Below are 22,803 nucleotides of genomic sequence, written 5' to 3'. Positions count from 1 at the left end.
TTAAAGCAGCTTCACACTCTACAGACAGACAGATATACAGATTTAAACACTGGAACACAGAATCGTCTCACTATATTTACTTTTTGCTTCAGTGCCAGAGGAAGTAGACCAATCAGAAGAGACTCTGATGTGCTTTCGTGGTTTATTGGTGAGCGTTCTGGTGCGTTTAGGCTTATGCCTGTGTGAAACCAAACCAAACCAGAGGGAGAAAACCAAGCTCCAAATAAAACCAACTCATCATTTTCAGTAGTCTGATGGTCTCACTTGGAACAGTCTGACAAGGCTACCTGGGGAAATCATTAAATAAAAGTGAGGCTCGAAACGTGTGCTGTTTTATATTGTCACAAACATAGTTTTTGTAAAGTAAATGTGATATAGTGCAGAATAGGCTTCTTCTGCAGAGGATAAAACTTCATAAAGCGCACCACCAGAGGATTAAATGTGATGTAGGGGCAGGTTAGGTGCTCTTATAATGGAATTAACTGCATTTGATGGTATAAAACATAACATTTTCGCTCATAAACTTATTATAAAAGTTATTCCATTAATGTCTTTCCCGTTTTAGCCACACCCTCTCTAGAGTGTAGATACACACCTCATACACCATGCAGTAGGTGCATTTTAGTCCAGCACTGGATGGGAAACTGAATTTGATGACATGAGTGTGATGGAGCTCCATCCAGTACATTGGAATGACCTTCCAGATGCAGATCAAATCATCCCACATTTATACCAGACCTCACTGAAGCTTGTGTGTGTGTGGCTGAATGCAATCAAATCCTCATGATACCAACAAATTCCTTCTAAACTTTTGGAGAGTGAATCTCACACTGTATCCCACAAGTTCTGTTTAATTACTGTTTGGAATGAAATAATCTTTTAAAAACAGCTCACAGATTAAACCACACTGCTTACATGCATGTGGGTGGAGTAATGCTGAGCCACAGCTCATAAGTAAGAGTTGATGAAATCCTGAGACGGTGTGTCATATAGACTTAAGCCTCTTAAACCCCGTCTGACTGAGATAAAAAAGAAGAATCCAGGAGATCATGTGGTCACCACATGTGTGCATAAACAGGCCTGCTGATCAAATACTGTGGTCAGACGCCATTTAAACCAATGAGACGCTGTTAGAGGGTTTTAATATCTACACATTAGATTCTCTTAGCTACTCAGGGTTCTTCTAAATCTGCCCTATAACACATCTGATCCAACTAATCTGCTTATTAACAAACATTTAGTGGACTTTAGTCAGCACTTTGGCACAAAAATAAAATATTTAAACTTACAGGGCATGGGTACTTACAGGGCAGACCTCAGACCAGGGTTTCTAAATGCTTAATTTCTTAGAGGAAGCTCTACAAATTGAGTTTAGAACTGGGCACAAAAGCTTTCTACTGCAAAAGACTTGAGACTGGGGCGGAGGTTTACCTTCCAGCAGGACAATGACCCCAAACATAAAGCCAGGGCTACAATGGAATGGTTTAAAACAAACAAAGAAACAAAAAAACATTCATATTAATGCTTTGCTGTTCACAAACGAACGCTCTCCGTCTAATCTCACCGAGCGTTAGCTGTTTTGCAAAGAAGAATGGGCAAAAATGTCAGTCACTAGATGTGCAAACCTGGCAGAGACAAACCCTTCCACCTCACCAGAATTGATTCAGGAGGGCTGAATACTTTTGCACAAATCACTTTTCCGTTTTTTTATTTGTAAAACATTTGTAAAATGTTTTGAATCATGCATGATTTTCTTTCCACTTCATAATTGTACACCACTTTGCGTTGGTCTTTCACATTAAATTCCAATTAAATATAGTTATGTTTGTGGTTGTGATGTGACAAAATATGGGAAAAAGTTCTAGGGGTATGAATACTTTTGCAAGCCACTGTACATGACCAAAAGATTACCTTCTGTATTAACTCTGCACCAAAGTCATGACCTTTAGAAAAGCTGGTTGAAGGCAGTGGAGAGTTTTATCTCCATGTCGACGTGTAAAGATGTGATAAAAAATCCAATCTGAACAGGATTAAGGTACAGTTTTACAACACGGCCTGTTTTTTCACACCTCATTCCTCACACGTGGGTGTGTGTTTTACTGCTTTCTCACACACGTAATGCATCTACCCGTAAGGTCATTCAGTGCAAATGGCCTTAAAAAGCTCATCAACTGCTCATCTCATGTGGGTTAACTGTCTGCTAGATAAACTATAGCACAGGTTCATCCACATACTGTATACCACTTTAGTTCCTGAATCAGTTTCTCTGATTTTACTATTTATAGGTTTAAAATGAACATTGTTGTTTTATTCTATAAACTACAGACAACATTTCTCCCAAATTACAAATAAATATATTCTCATTTAGAGCATTTATTTACAGAAAATGAGAAATGGCCTTTTTTTGTTTTAGACTTAAATAATGCAAAGAAAACAAGTTCATATTCATAAAGTTTTAAGAGTTCAGAAATAATCAATATTTGGTGGAATAATCCTGATGGTTTTTAATCACAGTTTTTTTTTCATGCATCTTGGCATCATGTTCTCCTCCACCAGTCTTACACACTGCTTTTGGATAACTTTATGCTGCTTTACTCCTGGTGCAAAAATTCAAGCAGTTCAGTTTGATGGTTTGATGGTTTGTGATCATCCATCTTCCTCTTGATTATATTCCAGAGGTTTTTTAATTTGGTAAAATCAAAGAAACTCATCATTTTTAAGTGCTCTCATATACTCATACTATACAACAAAAACAGATAAATGTACATTTCCTTTACCTACAGGTCAGAAAGCCATCAGGAATATGGAAGCACAAATTCACAGACACTAAAAACTTGTTGGAATATTAAATAGCATTTATTTTGCAAAGATAATAAGATGCATAGCTATAAATCAATGTGCAAAACAAAATATTACACAAAAGAATGAATTTTGACAAAAAAAATGAAATGTTTTTGGTGATATATTCAAAAATATATTTACAGAGTACATTCTGCATATACATGTTCCGCATCTCTTCACTTTCGGGATTTTTGTCTTTGGGTTAGTACGATATACAGTATGGAATTACTTCAGATGAAGTGAAGGCAGGGTAAAGGTGGGCAATGTGATGGATAATATTTTGTTGTATCATTACACACATTTTAAAATCTTAATATTGTCACTATTAATAAGAGTTCCATTACAAAATGTAATGTACTATTTGGTTAAGCTGTATTACTTTGAATGGTATTCTTTAAGAATCTGCTGCAAAATATCACAATAATTATTGTGCATCACGGAAATTTGAACAGAATTGTGCACTGGACAAAAAAAAAAAAAAAAGGTAAGATATTTTTAAGATTTGTGCACAGCATGGGAGTGGCAGTCCAAATGGTGATACTGTGCACATTTTGGCACATTTCTTTGCTCCAGTTTTATTTAACAAGCAATCCTTGGGTTGAAATGTGTGTGTTTTTAGTGCAGAGCAGATCCTAAAGTAAGACCATGGCAGGAATGCACCAGACCAGGCCTGAGAAACGCCTCTGAGAGTCTCAAATAAAAATACTGCAAGCAGAAGATCCAGACCGGACAGGATTTCTACACTAAAGTCATGACTTTAAGTGAAGCTGGTTGGAAACGGCGGATCTTCTTCTTCAGGGCTCTGGAGGCTTTGATTCGGCACGCCACCGGCTCAGGTCGGGGGGGATGCTGATTCTGCAGGGAAAGCCCAGCTGCTGTCGGGCCTACAGCTGCCTCAGCCCACACCAGATCTCCTTCATCCTCCTCTTCCTCCAAAATGTCTTCCTCATCGAGGGACAGGCTGCTGTCCGAGTCGGAGGCGGTTCGAGAGCCCTGGCTGGATTCGCTGTCCCCGAATCGATTAGCGGTGAAGTCACTCAGCTCGCCCTCGCTGCTCTCGGCGATGGTGGAGTGGAACAGGGAGGCGCACTCAGCCGAGTACTCGGAGAACTCGGACTCGCACCTCGGGGGGTAGCGGGTACAAGCAGGTGCTGGTGGGTACCTGAGGTTCATGTTGTTGAAGTAGGAGGAAGAAGACGAGGAAAAAGGTGGTTGGATTGGATGAGGAACGCCACCCCAATGTCCTGAGTGGGGTCTCATGCCTGGCTTTTGTGGGCAAAGGCCTGCGAGTCTGTGGGTGGGTGCCTCTCTGGATCTTTGGTGGTGGGTTTGTAAAGGGTGGGGGGGCAGCTGGATCTCTGAGGCAGAAGGCCACTTTCGAGAGTTCGGTTTCCTTCTCGACTGACAAACAGAAGAAGAGTTGCCCAGATCGGGTACTTGGGAGGTCTTGCGAGGTTTGCTAGACCTCTGCTGAGGCTGGCTGGACTGAAGGTGAGCATTAGTAGTAGTAGAAGAAGAAGCACATGGATTTCCAGGTCCAAGAAGACTAGACTCTGAGCAAGATCGAACCCGGGCCTCTCTCAGGCGACCACTGATCTGCTTTGTGTCTCTCGTTTCTCCACGTATTTTAACGTGGCATCCTCTGTCCTTCTCCAGCTCTCGTAAGGAGTGTCTTTGTTGGTGTTTCTTGCCTGGAGGTTTTTCATTTCCTCTCTTCCGTAGTTTTACAGCCTTCGTTTTCTTCTCTTCTTGATGCACCTTCACCCTCTGAGACCCTGCGGGCACAAACTGGGCATGGACGAATTCGGACTGCCCAGTCCTCTGGTGACTTCCGTCACTGCTTCTGTTCTCATCGTTGCTGGAGGAGATCAGGCTGAGTCTGCTCTCTGAAGGCTTGGAGACTGTGGCTGTAGCCTTAAAGTCATCTTTATTATTTTTATTATGGTGAAACAGAGTGCTTTGCTTTTGGTCCTCAGTTTTTTCCCTGACTTTAAACGTAGGACCCATCAGAACACCAGGTCTGTGGTTCATCGCGCCTGTTGGGCATCGAAATTGGCACACAGGTTTGGATTCTTCAAACCCATCACTAATCATTTGAGGACAGGAGATCATTTGCTCCTGTCCACTAGTTCTTGCTGGTGAATATTTTCCAGAGTCTACTGGATTCTCCAGGTACAACGTTTTCTGCTGTAGGCCACCCTGCACTTCAGCTACAGTCACGGGCCCATAGTTCCCAACTTGAGCTCTGGAACCAATTAATCCAGGACCCTGGGTGTCACTACAGGAGGTATAGAGCTTTTCTGTACTCAGCTCTCTCTGGAGGTTCATCTTACCGGAGCTGCGCTGGACCAGTTTGACGATGTAACCTACAGGTCTGGAGGCGGATAAGTCCTGCTTGGATAGAGTGTCCTCCATAAGTCCCACTTCTACAGGGTTCTCTTGGGCCTCAGAGCCCACCGGTGTTTCCTGATCTCCACTAAGAGAGAAGATGGGACTTTGCAGGGCCACTGCGTGCAGGGGGCTGGGGTAGCGGTACACTTCCATGCCATTGCGGGACACGAGGTTGCTCTGAAATTTGGTGTCCAGCGTGGGATTGCAGAGGTTTCTGCACACGGCAGAGGTCTTCATGTCAACTGGTTTACAGTATCCAAAACCAGGGTTAATGACTCGATCAAGATCACCTGTGATTATAAATGAGAAAAAGCATTTATTAACAAAACGGCACCATTTATTATATTTATGTCTTATTTACAGCATTAACATAGAGGTTCACTCAAAAGCCAACTTGCTGTTTTCCAGCTCAAAAAGATTCAAGCTGTACAGGACTAGTATAGTAACGTTAGCTTAGCCTGAAAGGTACATCTCTTCCTGTGTCTGTTCCATTCACCCTTCAACACACTTCTCTACTTAGCTCTGCTATCTCAGCTATCTTTCATATATTTCATATTTCTTTCATTTTTGGACGTTTTCGAGCTGCAGTATCTGAGCTCATTATTTGGATGATTAGCACTACCAACCTACATGTTTGATCAGGCCTTCAGCTCAGATTAAACCACTGCAGCTCCGCCCCACTTTTATTCTGTAACGTTACTTTTGTATCATGCTTTATTTTTATTTTATCTTTATCTTTTTATTCCAATTCTTTGTTGTTCTTTTACATGTATTTAAATTTTACTTCTCTTTGTTTTAATCATGTCTGAATCTATCATGCTTTATTCTTATTTTAGTTTATATTTCCATTTTTACTGTTATTCTTTTACATGTTTTTTTTAAATTGACTTCTCTGTGTATTTTCTAATTCGTAAAGCACTTTAAATGACCGTTGTGTATGAAAGGTGCTTTATAAATAAACTTGCCTTGCCATACAGCTTTTTCTAGTATCTTTTGCAATTTTTTAAAGTACAGCCATAGAGCCATTTAACATCAGGAACTGGTCAGTTAGTGCAGAGTTTAACTTCTCTTTGCATTTTCTAATTTGTAAAGCACAATGAAAGGTATTATATAAATAAACTTGCCTTACATTTATGACTGGAATAACTTGCTAATTGTGCATTCATACTCTTTAAGTCTTGGTTGTTTGGCTTAAGTGTGTTGGGAGCTGATGAAGCAAAGACATAATCTGGGCAGTGATTTAAAAGTCCACACTCACCTGTTGAGACAGGTCTCTGTCTGGCTCGTTCTGAGCTGACTGATGTTGTCCGGATCCCGCTGCTTCCCAGCCGAACTCCCGGCCCTCGCGGCGCATCGGGCTGAGCTGTGGACTCGTCAGCAGAGCGCCGGCGCGAGACCTCGGCCTGAGCAGGAAGGAGAACAGCATGGGGTGCAGAGGGAAGTGAGGAGAGAGGCAGTAAACTGGCTTGGGATGAGGATGAGAGGCACTCGCTGTAGAGAGACGTGCAGGAGTTGGACAGAGAGCCCAAACCACCATCACTGAGCTCGTAGAATCCTAAAGAAGAAAGAAAAGTCCATTATTAGCGATAGATAATAGATTACTGAAATCAGATTTTCGGTGAAAATATTATTCAATTTATTTCTGTACTTCCTGAATACCTAATTTTACCTCCTGATGCAATGCTTACAATTAAATTAAAACTTATTATTTAGAAAATACTATCAAACTTAAGACTGAGGAGCAGAACAAAGAAGTATTTGTACTCTGTAATTGAATGTAATGTAATATAATGTAATGTAATGTAATGTTTGTGAACTCCGCTGCTCACCTGAGCTGGGTCTGCTGTCACTCTCCAGATGTTCAGCAGAAGCTTTACATACGTCCAGTTTGAGCTCACTGATCTGCTGATCCAGCTGCTGCAGGTGCGTCTTCAGTCCAACATCCTGTCTGCGGAGACGCGTCTACAGAAAAAGTACGTATATGTTGATCACTTTCTTGGGATATCTCATGATAATAGCCCAAATGGATGTTACCCTCAAGACCTTTACAGGACGTTATCTTGTGTTTGTGATGGGTCTGCTAAACTGATGAATTAAATCCGCAAAAATCTCAAACATCCTTAATTCTACTAAAAGGACAGTAATTATTGGGGTGTAGCATTATAGTCAATCATTAGTCTTGGACTTTATAATTTTCTGTTTGTGATATTTGGGCCTAAGACCAAATGGCTAATGGGAAGGACAAAGACAAAAAAATGTTTATAAAGACATTTTACAGCTGCAAGAGAGCAATTTTAATGCTTATACCATATGTTTATACCATAATGGATACAGCCAATAAGAGGATTGATGAGTTGTTAAAGGAAGTAATGGAATTGCTTGAAGTCTGGAGTTTTCCCAAAAAGAGATCTTAAAAATGCTAACAAAGGATTCCAGTCAAACATGAAAGCACAATAATCAGATACAGACAAACTGGCAGAATCCGTGCTAATACTGGATTCTAAAGGCTGACTTTCTTGAGAACCAAGCTAGGAGGACTAATATTGTCATTGATGGTATTCCAGAGACGGATAAGGAAAATAATCCCGTCTCAGAGGATTCTGTTTGTTTGTTTGTTTGGGTTTTGTGCCATATCAGCAACATGTTGGCTATTTTATGGCATCAACAATGTTCATAACTTGAGAATCACAGGCTTAAATCAGTGTCTTCATATTAAGGACTTCCAAAAAATTTAGTATTTTAGCTGGTGGAATCTTTTTCAAATAGTTATAAAAGTTATTTCTGGTGGTTAAAAGTGCAGGGCATGCTTTTAGCTGACTGCAATAAAAAACCTGCAGCAACACCAGCACTGTTGGAGAGAAGACTGGACACCCCTGGACTAAAGTTAAAGTAGTAAAGTTCCTCTGCTCCAACACACCTGATTCAAGCACGGAAAACACTAAACCAGGAAGGCCACTGCAATCCCAGATCCAGAACTAAAGGGGAACCTGGTCTAGTAACTCAAGTCAATCATGAATGACACAAGAAACCCCACTCTAAAACCAGTCTATTGGTGAAAAGAGGAAACAATGGAAACAGCTGCTTAGAGATCTTTAATGAATGACACAGGTCTCCTGCAGTTATACGATGTTCAGGGGGAAGGAAAGGAGGAAAGAAGAAAGAGGGAGTGTAGTTGACCATTAACCGAGCAAGGACAAGGGAAGGCCTGAGGGGGAGCGGTGCTGTAGGTTTACTCATCTCCCCCGCAGAGAACCAGAGGCCATTGTTTCCTCAAACACAAGGCAATACAAGACCAAGCCAAATATTGAACCGGCGTGATCTGACCGTAACCCCTGGATTCCACCACAGACTCAAAACAGACAGCTGGGTTTCTCAACATACTCGTCTTAATCTGAGCAAATAATACCAATATGTCGAAATCATAACTGAAATATTGATCTTTTTGGGTCTAATTAACACAAATCTGGATAGAGAACATCATGTTTCTCCATGTTTTCCCATTTAGATCTATTGAAAACAACATGAGACCTTGTAAAATCATATAAGCAGTTTCAATTCTCTGCCAGATATCGATATTTCTGGGATTCTTCCACACCTCTGGCGTTTTCCTGAAATATTCACAGTGATATGGTTTCAAATTTTAGGTTTTAAGCCTTAAAATGAATTCAGAGAGACTTCTTATTCACTCTGCTTAAAATGAGAGAACAGTTCACAGAGGTGATGATTCAAACCAAGAACATCCAAAGCATTCAATAACTAATAGCTAGGCACGTCGCTATGATTGTTATTGACTGATCCAATATCCAATATATATTGATATAAACTTCATCATTTTTGTTGACCTCAATACTGCCCACTGTGTTTTAAATGAATGAGTCGGTATGAGAATAATATATTGCTTCAACATCGGCATCACAATGTGCATACAGTCACAACAGTCAAATTGCATTATGTGTTTTTTTTTTTTTTTTTTACTTAATCTTAGATTCACATACAGCTGTATTAATATCATAACATGTTGAGTCACTGAGGAAAATCAGCTAAAGTATCTGGTGATAATTCCTGCATTGTTTTCTCTTGTAAAAGAAAAATGCAAAAAAGTATTGAAAAGTTTTTTAAAAGTATGCTTAACATTGAAAAGAATTAAGCTATATACACACACACATACACATATACCGTACATATATATATATATATATATGTAAAAAACACAACTTAAAAGCACTTCTAACTTAAGTACATTTATGCATGTTTTTTTTTAACATCACTTTTTAATACCTTTAAAGTATATTGTAAATGTACTACTTTGCATATTGTGTACACCTTAATTTCCATTGGAAAAAACTACACTAAAGTGCACTTTAAGCAGTAATTCATTTGTATTTTAAATACAAAATGCAATTTTAGTATTCTTTACCTAACTGAACATACTTGTAATGCTCTTGAATATACAAGAAAACAAATGATCACAATGTCAATTTTTTCCAATACTGTGCAGCCTTAGTCATGTTTATGCATCCTAATGCTGGAGTCGCCAATTTAAGAGGAACCAGTGTTAATGATATTTAGTCAATGAAAGGAAATGTGACCTCTGGAAGACCCCTATCTGTCTCCTTACTCCCTGCTTAATGCATTAGACTAGATCAAATAGATCATAGAATAACAGCCTTTTCATTATGACCAACTGGGACACTTTTCACCACTGGGAGCACGCTCATGACATTCTAATCATGAGATCAGGACACCCTCTAGACCTTTCTAAAAAAATTAATTGAGACAATTTTTATTATTTCTAATTTAACTGGGATTAAAACAAGGAGAAATCCTTCTTCTCCAGACCAGGAGCTCACTAAAGCTTCAAGCCTCATCTAAGGGCCACTGAGGGGTCAAACCCGTGCAGCCAACCGGGTCAGCTCTCTGTGTCCATTCTCATTAAACTGGGTTAATCATCAGAGACGGAAACTCACCCCCCCTCCCCCCCCCCAGTCCTCCACCACCTCCTCCATCCCCACCTCCTCCTCCACCTGGCCCATCCACCCCCCCCCCCAACCCCCTACAGTGAACACTGATTTATGAGCCTTCACCATCTCCAGCCACCAAAAACAACTGGAGCAGAGGATCAGTATCGGTGTCACATAATAATAAAAAATAATCATAAAAAGTGCTGACATTGTTTTTACTATTTTCAGTTCCACCTTAAAAAAATTAATCAGTTCTAATAGAACGCGTGTGATGTCACAAGTATGTAGCTACTGAACTGTTTAAGAATTTAAGGTGGGACGGAATTAACAACCCAAAATTGTGCTCGCATAAAAACAGGAATGTTTGTATACTAACAAAAAAATAACAATAAAATATATATATTTTACATTTCACTATGTACACAGAATACACAAAATACAATGCATTTCAACAACTGCAGTGCATTGGTGCATTAGTGATAACATTTTATTATTTACAGGCATTATCATACACTTTCAAATATATTTATAAATTTATAAATGTACGTTTTACTTTTTTTTGTATGTTAATCCAGTTTTTATGTTTTATTACATATATATATATATATATATATATATATATATATATATATATATATATATATATAAAGTGCTGAATATTTCCACTATAATGAAGCGCTAGACTGTAAATGCTAAACAATTTAACGTATTTAAATTAATATTAAAATATTTAAGGTGGAACATAATTAAGACACCAAATTCATCTAATATAAAAAGTGTGCATTTATGTGCTGTTATTGTCACTAATACACTTAAACTACTTCAGATACATTTTTTTTGCACTAAAAAGAAAAAAAATAAACTACAAACCCAACAAAAAAACCCAGAAATAAAGTGTTTGTTTCTCACCAGTTGCTGTTTAAGGGCAGTAAGCGTGGCCTCGAGACGCTGCTCCTCGCTGCTGGAGTCCGAGTCTCGGGGGTTTACAGCGGGGGAGCTGGCGGGCTGCTCCCGGTCCAGCCGCAGCGCCCAGCGGACCATGTCGCTCTGCTTCTCCCGCAGGTGGTGAAGCTCCTGCAGCCCGGCCAGCGCCGCCTGCAGCCTCTCCCCCACCCGGCCTCGGTCCACCCCCGCGGCCGCGCTCAGCAGCTCCGCTCCGGCTACTTTTCTGTTCAGCATTGTGTTTAAATACGGCGGTGTGGAAGTTTCACATCATCCGGAAACACCGAGACTCTTCCCGCAGCTCCGCGCGCTCCGAGCTCCAGCCGGAATCACCGAGCAGCCTGACTGACACTGATCACACTGAGAACAAGCTCCGCCCACATGTAAACACCGCGGGTATACTGAACAACCATTGGTCTGTAAAATTAATATTCTACTAATGAGCCTTCTTATTGGATGAGCCGTTAGTTAGAAGCTGTAAGCTCCGCCCACACTCCGTCGGACGCTGGTGTTGAGACTTATGTCTGTCTTTAACCAATATAATCATTTATACACCTATATACCTGATTATATACAGGAGTTTTTATGCTACAGGGTCAGTATTTGAGGCTAAATTCAAAAATAGAAAATTGGGCATTAAAAAAAGAGATTTTTTTTTTTCATTTTGTATAGTACAGGAGAAATCATTTTTCATGAAACTTCCCAATTTTATTTTTTTCATTGCTGCCTTTGACAGAATTTCAGGGAAAATAAAAAATATTTTTTTTTTTCAAAATGTCAATTTCCACTTTTTGTTATAAAAAGATGTTTTTTTTTGTACTAGAAGTGAACAAGAAAAAACTGAAATAATGGATTCAAACATTTTGTTTGTTTGTTTGCATTTTGTGAAGTACAGAAAAAATGGGTTCTCATTTTTTCATTTCTGCCTTCTGCCAACAGAATTTTAGGGAAACTGAAAAATATATATATTTTCAGAAATGTCAATGTTGAAAATCTGAGATATATTTCCAATTTTTCTTTACAACATGCAAAAACAACCCTGAGAAAAGATTTATTTTGAATCTGTAAGTTTATAGAAAACAGATTCAAATTGTATGTGTATTTGAATGAATCATGTATATATTAATACATGTCCTCTACGTTGCTGCTTTGCCATGCTGCTGATGCTGATAATCACAAAGTGCATGCATACTTGCAAAAAAAAAAGAATATCTGATTTATTCATTCATTTTCTTGCCACATGCTTCCAGAATTGCATACTTATAAGATCTAGGCCCATATATGACTTAAATCTGATAAAAAGAATAATAATAATTAAATATGACAAAAGACAGCCTGGTAAATGGAAACACTGCCTGTGTAACCTATGCTGGTAATTTACTGCTGCGAAATGTAGAGTGCAGAATAAGCTCACACTTTTACACTGGTGACCTCTAGTGTTTGAACAATGATTGTGAAAAGCTGAAAGTAAAAAGGAGCACATGTAACACAATCACTGGTATAACTATAAAACGCAGACAATAGCTTAGATGCTCTGTCATTGTTCAGAATTAGCTGAAAGGTAAGAAACATGAAAATGAACAGTCAGGCAATGCTTCACCACATCAACGTTTATTCATCTTTTTTAATCTACAAAAAAAGCTTCAGCATTAATAGAATTTAATTGGCCCTGGTTGGTTTATGGATAGAAAAGGGTTTGCCCCTGATAAGTTAGTCAGAGAGAGAGAAATGGAGCACTGGATCTTCGCAGGGTATCGATCATCATTCGGTGGTCGAGGGTTCAAAGCAACACCAGTCACCAGAACGATTATCAGAACTACTCTACGCCGCTTCAGTAAACCGGGTCCAGATGGCTGGTGGAACCTCAGAGAAGCTGCTGATGAGGTGACGGGCTTTATGTGGCCCGGGCCGTGCTGGTGCTGGAGGTCGAGGAGCCAGAGGCGCTCATCTTCTTCAGGGTGCGGTTCAGCTGCAACCACACAGACAGACAAGTTTATTAAAAATCAGATCTTAAAAAAGCATTACGCTATGAGAAATCCTCACATGCATATAGCAGATGTGTGAAACTGGCCAAAAAATTTAATTCTAACTGAATTAGGAATAAACACAAAGCTGTTCAGACAAAACTTAACATTTATGATGACCGATTTTAAAATGAAACAAAGTGCCAGAGAATAAACGTGTAGAATCATGTGACACAGGATTATATTTTTAGTCTATAGTCTACAAGAAATTATGATACTCATGCGGTAGTGGACATAAAAAAAAAAAAAAAGTTATGCCGTAAAAATAAATAAATAAACATTGATAATAATAATAACAATAATAATAATGATTGTTCTAAAACACTTTATGTAAGAAACTTAAAGAGCACATTAATTGTGTGTTACTGTGCTACAGATATTGGTCAGTCTTTTTTTTTTTTTACAAAGTGGCAAGAAAAAGTATGTGAATCACAATTTCATGGTTTTCTGCATAAAAATAGGGTCATAAAAGTGTTATTAAAAATGATCTGATTTTCAGGACAAGGGTAAAAAGTAATAAAAACATCATGATCTTTTAGGTGTTTTTTTGTGTTATAGATAGATGAGTAAGATTAGCATTTTTGCACAATAATTGCACAATTTGGATTAATGAAATTACAAAACAGCCTACACTTATTTGTGTTCGTATTTTCCATGTTTGCTACCTTCAGTTTTAATGATAAATTCAGATTGTTTTAAGTTTAATACACTCTCCATTTGTGGTTGTGTTACTATAATACTGTCTAATTACATGTTTTATTCATAGTAATTATTAATAATAATAAAAAAAAGTTACCAGCATTTAACAACAGTGAAAAATACCATCAGGAATAAACACATATTTATTTATTCAGGAATAAACACATTTTTTTACGATATTTATTTGTAGTATGTTTGAAGTGCATATATGAACACAGTACATTGAAAAGTACTGAACATTTTAAGACAGTCTTGGTCATTTTAATATTCAGATGACTCTTTAGGGATTAAAATGAGAGTGAATCATGTGTTAATTGCTGCGTGTGCATTTAAAAGGTGTCCACACAACGTTCCCACAATTCTTCACAGCTGGAATACGTCCAGACGAGTCTACCTACCTGCACCCATCAGCCATAACATTAAACCCAAGATTTTGTACCAGCAAAACAGCTCTGATCCATTAAAGGTTTGGATTTTTATAAAACTTTCAAAGCAATTTGTGTTTTTTTTTGGTGGAATTAAAACCGACATAACTTGCTTCTTTTTCCATGTACATGAATGAGTCCTGGATACTCTATAGGTCCTTTACAGCAGTTCATTCTGCAGTTCTCCTCTGGAAATAAACAACTACCAGGAACACTACACTACAAGACTTTTCTGTTTAGTTTATTTTTTATATTTGTGACCATAGAGAAAATTATGCTTTGTTTTTTAAGCTGTGAATGGTGAAGTTTGTTATCTGGCTAAAAAAAATATATATATATTAATGCTAAATAATTTGTCAATGATGTTATATGTGAAAAGGGCTGTTCTTAAGCTCTTACCTCTTCAAACTTGTGGATCTGTCGGATGAAGAAGTCTCCATAACGGCGGGCTACCTTGGTGTCTGCGATGTGGATCATGTCCTGAAGAGAAATTAGAGTAGATACTACACATTAAAACCTCGATAAGAATTAAACTGAAATATAAACTCAACACCATCATATTCAGTATATTAATCAGTGTATACAGACACACACCTTATCAATGTAGAAGTCGACCTCAGAGGCAGACTGGAACTCTCCGTCCAGAGCAGAGATGCCACTGGTCCAGACCAGATTCTTCATCTTGTGTTTAAAAACAAGCAACTGGATCCTGAACTCCTGCTCAGTCATGTCCAAAAAGCCGGCCAGCTTAGCCACAGGCATGGTGGTGTAGAGCTTCAGAAAACTGAAGGAGACAGAAACAGAAAAAACGCAGAAAAATAAAGAGCTGTTTAGAAATCAGTGATAAAATAACAAGCAAAGAAAAGTCTCTCTTAATCTACAAAGTTCTCTTTATTAAACTGGAGCTTTAAACCGGTTCTGACAGCTATTTTTGTAGGGGAAAAAAACACTGAATAAACTGCCATTTAAATGCATTTTGTGTCACTGATATTTGATTTTATAAGATTTCAAAGTGTGTCCAAACTTTTACTATAAATATAATGGGCAAACTCAGCTACAACTGCAGACAAGAGCCACTCAAAAAAAAAAAAAAAAAAAAAAAAAAGTATATATATATAATTTTAAGCAACAAACCACACCATCTCTCAGATATCAGATTTAAGTGATTCTCCCTAAGCGGAAGCTCAACATATATTTAACCACATGACGGTAACGTTTTTTCCTTGCCACTGTGTCGCCATAACAATCAGCATCTCAGTGGTGCTGCTCATAAGAGGCGTGGACCTGTGGTGGCTTCACTTTTGAGAGACGATGCTCTGTCCAGCTATTCACAGAATATGAACTGAATTGAATAAACAGACACAAACCTGCGGATGGTGGAGAGCTGCGCCTGCTGCTGCACTTCCTCTGCAAAAACTTTGAGCTGCTGCTGGAATGGTTCTTTATGGTAGTTGGGATGGACGTTGTCATAGTTGGGCACAACAGGAGACAGGAACTTGGGACAGGCAAAGCTGAACAGCTCCTCAAAGACCTGCAGATCTCTGTTACGAACAGGAGGCAAAACGTTAAGTTATAGAACAGCATTCAAATCAAATCAATGGAGCTCATGCAAATAAACTGCAAGCAATTACACATTCCAAAAAATCCCTTAAAGATTCACAGTAAATAACAGAAGAAAACGCCTCTATTATTATATACATCTGTACTGTTTCAAAAACAATATTATTGTGTCTGATACAGTATCACACTCCTATACTACAATAGCAAATCACACGTCTCACCCTTTCTGCATGCGCAGCATCTTGTCTCCGTATTTCTCTCTGAGCTGTGTGTGGATGCTCTCGTCGATGCGCATGGGGTACATGGTCAGAGCGATGGCCAGCAGCCCATGCATCTGCTCATTCTGCTTGTTAATCTAAAAAATATACAACACAGAAAACAGGTTTTTAAAAAATAAATAAACCAAAACTACTACTAATAATGCTATTAGCATAACCTACAAATGATTCTACTGTTTAAAAAAGGGGTTTGCATAATTTAGTTTAATTAGTTTAGGATATGTTAGCATTATATTACAAATCTAACTACATAATATTCAAAAAGTTCACTACTCTTTAAAAGTAATGTGTTAAAGAAAAACTGTAGCATCATTATAGGTCATAATTGTTTTTTTTTTACAATTGTTCCTGTATTACAATTATGTATAAAGTTAAACATAAATGGTCATTGTCAAAAATCTATTCTACATTTAAAAAATTAAGAGAATTTTTAAACCTTTAAATCTTAAGCATTTGACATAATATTTCAGTTAAATATTTCAGTTTAGACTGCACATACACACTCCTTCAAAAAATCTTACAATAAAATCTATTTAAACATCATTAATTACATTAAAATAATTAAGACTTAACATTAAAGCTATAATATTTGAGCATTAGTAGGTGTACTGACCATCTCGTATTTGTAGGTGGATCTCTGGAACATGTTCCTGGTCCTCTGAACGTAGAGCAGGATGTTGGCAAAAACACGAATGGCATCCTGGTAGCGTCGCATCATTAAGTAGGCAAAACCCACGTAGTAATAGGTTGTGATCTGGCACTCAGGCACACGCGAGTACATGCTCTGAGTTAAAAAAAGAAGCAAGAATAAGCATTTAGAGAACGAAATATGAGAAGATTTAAAACATTTTAACTACCACAACCATCACATCTAGTAAAGAAACAGATCTTCTACCTTCTTGTTGAGTTCGATGTTCTCCAGGACTTTGATGGCCTGGTAATAATCCCCCAGCAGAGAGTGCAGTCTCAGCAAACCCACCAAGCTGAAGTAGCCCAGCATCTTATACAGGGAGTGACGGCCGTATTCTCCAGCCACGCTCTCCGGGTCTCCTACAAGCACACAGATACACACACAGCTTAAACATAGCCTAAAAGAGCTGGATAGAAACTGCTGAATAATTATTGAATTATTGAAAACTAATGCAGACACTAGACACTCATAAGAACATAAAAACAGGATGATTATTATAATAAACATGTATAAAAAAATATAAATTAATTTAATTTAATAAGCACCAACTCCACCCCTACTTCTTAAGCAACTTGGAAAACACAAGCAAGCTTCCAGAGCAGCTCATATATAATGATATATCATGTCAGTCATTTATTAAAATAAATCTTTTTTTTATTGCATTTTCTCCACAATTGACAAGCACAGCGACTTGTTTCTGATACATCAGCTCACAGACGCAGCCTTGTGCTGATCCACATCACCCTAGGAGTGATGAGGGGAAAGAAAGAGCAAAAGAGCGCAATCTACTGTACTGTACCCACCCAGAGAGAGCAAGGCCAACAACTGTGCTCTCTCAGGGCTCTGGCAGCTGATAGCAAGATGTATGAACGGGATTCGAACCAGCGATCATAGTGGCAGCACCTTAGTTAACTGGACCACTCGGATAACCGTATTAAAATAAATCTTGATCATTTTAAACTGAACTGAATTAAACTATTCAATTCATGGTGTTATTGATCTGAAGTCATATTTCCCACTATATATAAAGAGATTTAAAATATCAGTGTTCAATAAAAATGCTAGGATAAATATTGTATATAACCCCTCCAATGTAATATTTATAAAAGAGCCCTACATTCTCCCTCTTTTAGTTAATATACTTTTATTTATTATTAATATATATATATATATATATATATATATATATTTTTTTTTTTTACCTCCGCTGGTGTAAACCTCGAGCTGTCGGTTAATGTTGCTCTTGTCCACCAGTGAATGCAGGACGTTCAGGACACTGTGCACGTTCCAGATCTTTGGGTTGTTTCTCAGGAACTCGATCTCCTCTTCAGACTTCTTGGCCGTTTTACAGCGGTACTGACTGAAGGACTGAAACTGAAGGGGGAGAGAAGTAAAAAGAGAAGAAAGTGAGACACTTTTCACTATGCAATGCCATCAACAGTTCATCCACAACATTAAACACTCAACAACTCACTAGGCTGCAGTAATTTACACAAGGAAAACTGTATTAGCTGTATTAGAACTTGTTTGATTTACCTGGTAGATGAACTCATCAATAATGTCCCAGAGCCACTGGTTGGGAAGCTCCAATGGTGCAGGACCATCAGCATCTATTAACAACAAACCAGCATTATCGATTACCTAAATTTTGTTCTTACAAACCATAAAATATTTTTTGCTTTGACTGTTTCCGTCTAAAACCATGAAACAAATATAATAAACATTAAACATGTTGACTTACTGAGAATGTAATTGAATAGATTGCAGTAGTTGTAGTAGGATTCAAATCTCTGGTCCAGTGTGGGTCCTCCCTACAAACCAGAGAACAACAAGATTTACATAAATCACAATAAGAGAAGCGTAATTTAGCTTTTAATAGAAAAAAAGAAAAAAAAATATATATATATACACAAACAAACTCAGATACACACTGAGTTTAATGTACTTACGCTGACTTTAGCATAAATGTGCCGATAGTACAGCTCCTTGTAGAGAATCAAGAAAACAGCATCTGGAACAGGAAGTAAAGCAGTAGGTTAGAGAATATCTCAGCCCTCAAAATGAGTCATTTCTCAGTGAATGAATAAAGTAGCCTTTAATATTGTTTCTCTCAGACAAAAAACTTGTATGTCCATACATAAGCTTTATTTGTTTATTTAATTTTTACATTCTGAGATTGTGAATCTGGCAGTTGCTCTTCACTGTTATGATAAATGAACCAACAAAAACGCTCCAAAATTACTTGGAATAAAATATTTTTTTACTTTTAAGTTTAAGGACAAATAAGCTGAAAGACAAAATAATTTACACCCCATAATACTGGGCTTTGTAGGTATGCCTGCTGGGAATATTCAGTATTAGAGTTTTCTGAAAAAGTAAGACAGTAATACTTTTAGGCTATTTAATTTAATGCAATTTAATGCAACTTTAAAAAAATCCAGCAAAATTTAAGAAAACTTGCGAAAAACTAAATTAAATTATTCAGCCTTCAGCCAATATTTCATTTTGTTTAGTTTCAGTGCATCATTTATATAAAAAAACAGCAAACATTTAGAATGAACAGAAAACAACCCCCCACCCACTCACCACTAAAACTGTATTAAACAAACAAACAAACAAAAAACAAACATCTCACCATTTCCTACCAATGAGGCAATAGCTTCTGCCTCTGGCCAGGGCGAAGTCTTAAAGAAACGATCTGTTAACTTGTTCCAACTTTTAAAAACAAAGACAAAGAAGACAAATAAAATTTAAGACCTTTCAAACTATAACATCAAACTGGTTATCACTATTTAAAATGATTAACTTTCCTGAAAAGCTACATCTCTATGCTGTCAGGGACAGGCAGAGGGAAGTAATGAGAATTAAAAGTATATTTTAACTTGAAAGTGAACCTACATTTTAGCCTAACTGACTATTTTATATAAGACCATCTGTACCTGTTCTCATAGACGTCCTGGATTTCATAGATCTTCTGCTCAATGCTCTCGCTGGACACGCGGTTGGCCTGCAGCTCATAGACCTTCTGGTCGATCAGGTCTGAGATGGTCTTATGGAAATACTGCAGGAAGTTCTTAATCACCTCTGGGATCACGTGGTACGTCTGCTGGTGCTCGTACTGCCGCTCAAACGCCAGGTCAGCTTTAGGATCACCTACAAACATGAGAGAATTTTATTTATTGTTTAGAATTTTAATGTAAGAGAGATACATAATTTTTACTATCTTTCTTTTGACTGCATACACTGACACTACTCACCAGTGTGAAGATCATAGTCGTTGGTGTAGTTGTAGGGATCATACTGCAGAACAATACAGAGAACAAGATTAAAGGACACCATAATAAATGGGGAAATTTACCTTAAACAGGTGTTTACTGATCAGTTACAGTACAAGACACACAAGTAGTTGCATGCATTAAATGATGGCAAATAATGGATTTAACCTGAGTAACACAAAAGAAATAGTGTGCATACTAAATTGTACAAATAAATATTTTAAATATTAATTTCTGTTATTGTTTCTACATATTAATAACTATTAAAAAAAAAAAAACAGGATATATATCACCTGATTTTCTAGGGGTTGACTCCACAAACGTCTAACCCTAATGTACAATTGTGAGGAACATCACCTATTAAAGCTTCAGTATTCAATTCTAAATAATGGCAATTCAATCAATATATTAAAAATATGCAATTAAGTAAAATACACTTTTAAATCTTAAGTACTTTTGTGAAGCTGTTCTACTTTGTTACTTTACACATCTGTAAATAATACATATTAAAATATCTAAATTCATATTTATTTCCTTAAATTGCTGTTTTAAGGTCAACTTTCTGGGCATTTATGTAAAAAGCTTATACCATACATACATAAAAAAAATGTGTTTTTATGGTTGACATAACTGCTCATTTACATTGATGGGCTTTTTCTCGATAAGTAAAATTACTGAGGTTGTGCTAACATATTGTAGTTTAAATCTTATCAGTCAGAACCTAAATTTTGATCATAAAATGTGTTTTTAACTTCATCTCAATCAGGAATTCGTCCTTTAATATAATATATGAATATATTAGTTATCTAAACTAGTTTACTCCCTCAGTAACGTTACCTGCTAACCAGAACTGCACAAAGAGCAAAAGCAGCTGTTACATGCCTGTTTAATACAGCTATTTGTTTTCTAACGTACTCTGGATTATTAAAAATACTGTTTATTATTTATAACCTGTTATAACTGTCTATAACCAGGTTCACAGTGTGAGTAAAGGCCTGCACCGCTAACCCGGCTAACCGTACTGATCGTTAGCTCAGGCTGCTATATTAGATATATTAGCGCAGCTACTAGCTAGCTAAGCTAACACGGTAAAAACGAGTCTTATTTCTCGCTAAACGCCGCCGAAATCGACATTTAACAGAGCTTTAAAATCTTACTTCTTCTTCCTCGTTCTGGAAAGAAGACATGTTTAATCGGTGAAAGCGTGCTTCTCCAGTTAAAAATCAACACGATTATCCCCCGTTCAGAACAACCACGAGTCGGGGAGAGGGAAAGGAAAGCCGGGAGAAATTTCCGGAAGTAAAAAAGAAGTTCCGCCACAATAAAAGCACGTATGAATAATTATCGGCAGGGTCTTGTTGGAATCGTCCGTTCCACCTTAAATAGCGCAGAGGTTAGTGCAGGCCTGAGGCGCCAAAATGTTACTCCTGCACTATTTAAGGTGGAACGGACGATTCCAACGAGAACCTGCCGAAACAAAGCCAGCTTCTTTGCGCTAAACTCATGCAAAAAAAACAAACATAAATACATAAAATCATAAAAGTCACACAATATTCAGAAACGTTAATGTAAAAAAGACTAATACAGTAAAATATATATGCAGTTAATTTTGTGTCAAAATAAAAAATTAAAAATATATATATATATACTTGGTTATTTTATTGTTCTTTGCAGCTATTTTTTATTCATGTATTTATTTTGCTTTTGGATTTTATCCGTCTTTGTTTTTTGTTTTTTTTTTTAGAACTAGTTATATGGATCAAAAAACAATTCATTAAAGCGTTGCACAAAAATATATTCTATACATAAATATGTATAGAAAATACATTAAACATGAGTCACATAATGTTCGCATAATATTCAAAAACTTGAATGTAACATAAAAAAGGCTAATACAGTAAAATATTTAAGTTAATTTTCTGTCAAAAGTTTTACCAAAAATATAATGTCCTATGGACATTTTGGACTTTTTTTTTAGATAAGCGGGTATAACATTTACTGTACATTTAATTTTATTTCACAAACAGTTTAAAGAATATTGATTGATTATATTCAAAATAGCAATACAAGAGACAAACAGCAATGGGGGGGGTAAAATACTTTTATATACTGAAACTCACAAGACGTGTAGGTTCACTGGAGGGTTTGGATAATAAGTGAAATGGCTATATTAAATAAAACAACAGTTTAAATATTTTTTTATGTATTGAAATGTAACTGAAGGCTGCAGTTCCAGAGCCTGTCTTCCAGCAGAGGGCAGCATTTGTCCATACTTGACATTATAGAGGGAGCTCCGTTATCTGCAGTCTGAACCATATTAAAATGTGTTTCAAATGTGGTTACAGGAGCCCATAACCATCATAAAGTAAGATTTTACTTATTTATTAATTTAATTAATGCCTATTAATTTATTATGCAAGTAGAAAATCTTAATTATGTGAAAAAAGTGGCTTTTGGGACCCTTTTCTTATTTATACTTCTGCAGTGAGAAAAAATATGATCAAGATTTGAATTGCTGAAGTTCTAATAGCAGATGGTTATAATGTCTAACTGTGTGGCACAGATGAGGTGATGCTTACAGGGAGCAGTTTTTAGTAAAATCTCTTTCATCAGTTCATCAGCATTCACAGAGCAGCCCTGTGAGGAATAACAGGTGCCACGTGAGCAAAGTTTCAAGCTCTGTTTTTAGGTTCTTGTTGTAATGAATGGAAAGTCC

General features: G+C 37.2%; 2 protein-coding genes across 3 annotated transcripts; both read right to left on the bottom strand.

Annotated features, from left to right (window-relative positions):
• Nucleotides 1-2,834: 2,834 nt before the first annotated feature.
• On the bottom strand, nucleotides 2,835-11,478 carry dact2 (dishevelled-binding antagonist of beta-catenin 2). Its single transcript, XM_007238501.4, has 4 exons — nucleotides 11,103-11,478; nucleotides 7,062-7,194; nucleotides 6,491-6,787; nucleotides 2,835-5,522 (listed from the first exon to the last, which is right to left on the bottom strand). Exons 1-4 carry the CDS (start codon nucleotides 11,370-11,372, stop codon nucleotides 3,580-3,582), a joined length of 2,643 nt encoding a protein of 880 aa, XP_007238563.3. The 5' UTR covers nucleotides 11,373-11,478; the 3' UTR covers nucleotides 2,835-3,579.
• Nucleotides 11,479-12,727: 1,249 nt separating this feature from the next.
• On the bottom strand, nucleotides 12,728-21,399 carry eif3s6ip (eukaryotic translation initiation factor 3, subunit 6 interacting protein). 2 transcript variants are annotated; one of them, XM_007238500.4, is made up of 15 exons: nucleotides 21,245-21,399; nucleotides 20,070-20,112; nucleotides 19,752-19,965; nucleotides 19,448-19,527; nucleotides 18,762-18,823; nucleotides 18,554-18,623; nucleotides 18,349-18,422; nucleotides 18,015-18,186; nucleotides 17,017-17,171; nucleotides 16,735-16,905; nucleotides 16,065-16,198; nucleotides 15,651-15,824; nucleotides 14,878-15,067; nucleotides 14,683-14,763; nucleotides 12,728-13,104 (listed from the first exon to the last, which is right to left on the bottom strand). In XM_007238500.4, exons 1-15 carry the CDS (start codon nucleotides 21,272-21,274, stop codon nucleotides 13,030-13,032), a joined length of 1,725 nt encoding a protein of 574 aa, XP_007238562.2. In that variant the 5' UTR covers nucleotides 21,275-21,399; the 3' UTR covers nucleotides 12,728-13,029. The 2 variants fall into 2 exon arrangements, with proteins under 2 accessions (XP_007238562.2, XP_049337513.1); XM_049481556.1 differs by lacking the exons at nucleotides 19,448-19,527; nucleotides 20,070-20,112; nucleotides 21,245-21,399 and having other exon boundaries at nucleotides 19,752-19,830.
• Nucleotides 21,400-22,803: the final 1,404 nt, after the last annotated feature.

Source organism: Astyanax mexicanus, chromosome 7 (genome assembly GCF_023375975.1).
Source record: "Astyanax mexicanus isolate ESR-SI-001 chromosome 7, AstMex3_surface, whole genome shotgun sequence".
NCBI classification, from domain to species: domain Eukaryota; kingdom Metazoa; phylum Chordata; class Actinopteri; order Characiformes; family Acestrorhamphidae; genus Astyanax; species Astyanax mexicanus.
This window is presented reverse-complemented; position numbering and strand designations above follow the sequence as displayed.

What these genes read in the sequence shown, in the direction of transcription:
- eif3s6ip (XM_007238500.4), bottom strand. Translation starts at nt 21,274, where the DNA reads ATGTCTTCTTTCCAGAACGAGGAAGAAGAA. An exon ending in TCCAGAACGAGGAAGAAGAA is followed by an intron (nt 20,113 to 21,244) that starts GTAAGATTTTAA and finishes ATTGTTCTGCAG; the next exon opens with TATGATCCCTACAACTACAC. An exon ending in CCACCTACAAATACGAGATG is followed by an intron (nt 16,199 to 16,734) that starts GTCAGTACACCT and finishes TATATTTTTTAG; the next exon opens with ATTAACAAGCAGAATGAGCA.
- dact2 (XM_007238501.4), bottom strand. Translation starts at nt 11,372, where the DNA reads ATGCTGAACAGAAAAGTAGCCGGAGCGGAGCTGCTGAGCGCGGCCGCG. An exon ending in TGACAGCAGACCCAGCTCAG is followed by an intron (nt 6,788 to 7,061) that starts GTGAGCAGCGGA and finishes TTTCTTCTTTAG; the next exon opens with GATTCTACGAGCTCAGTGAT. An exon ending in ACAGAGACCTGTCTCAACAG is followed by an intron (nt 5,523 to 6,490) that starts GTGAGTGTGGAC and finishes TTATAATCACAG; the next exon opens with GTGATCTTGATCGAGTCATT.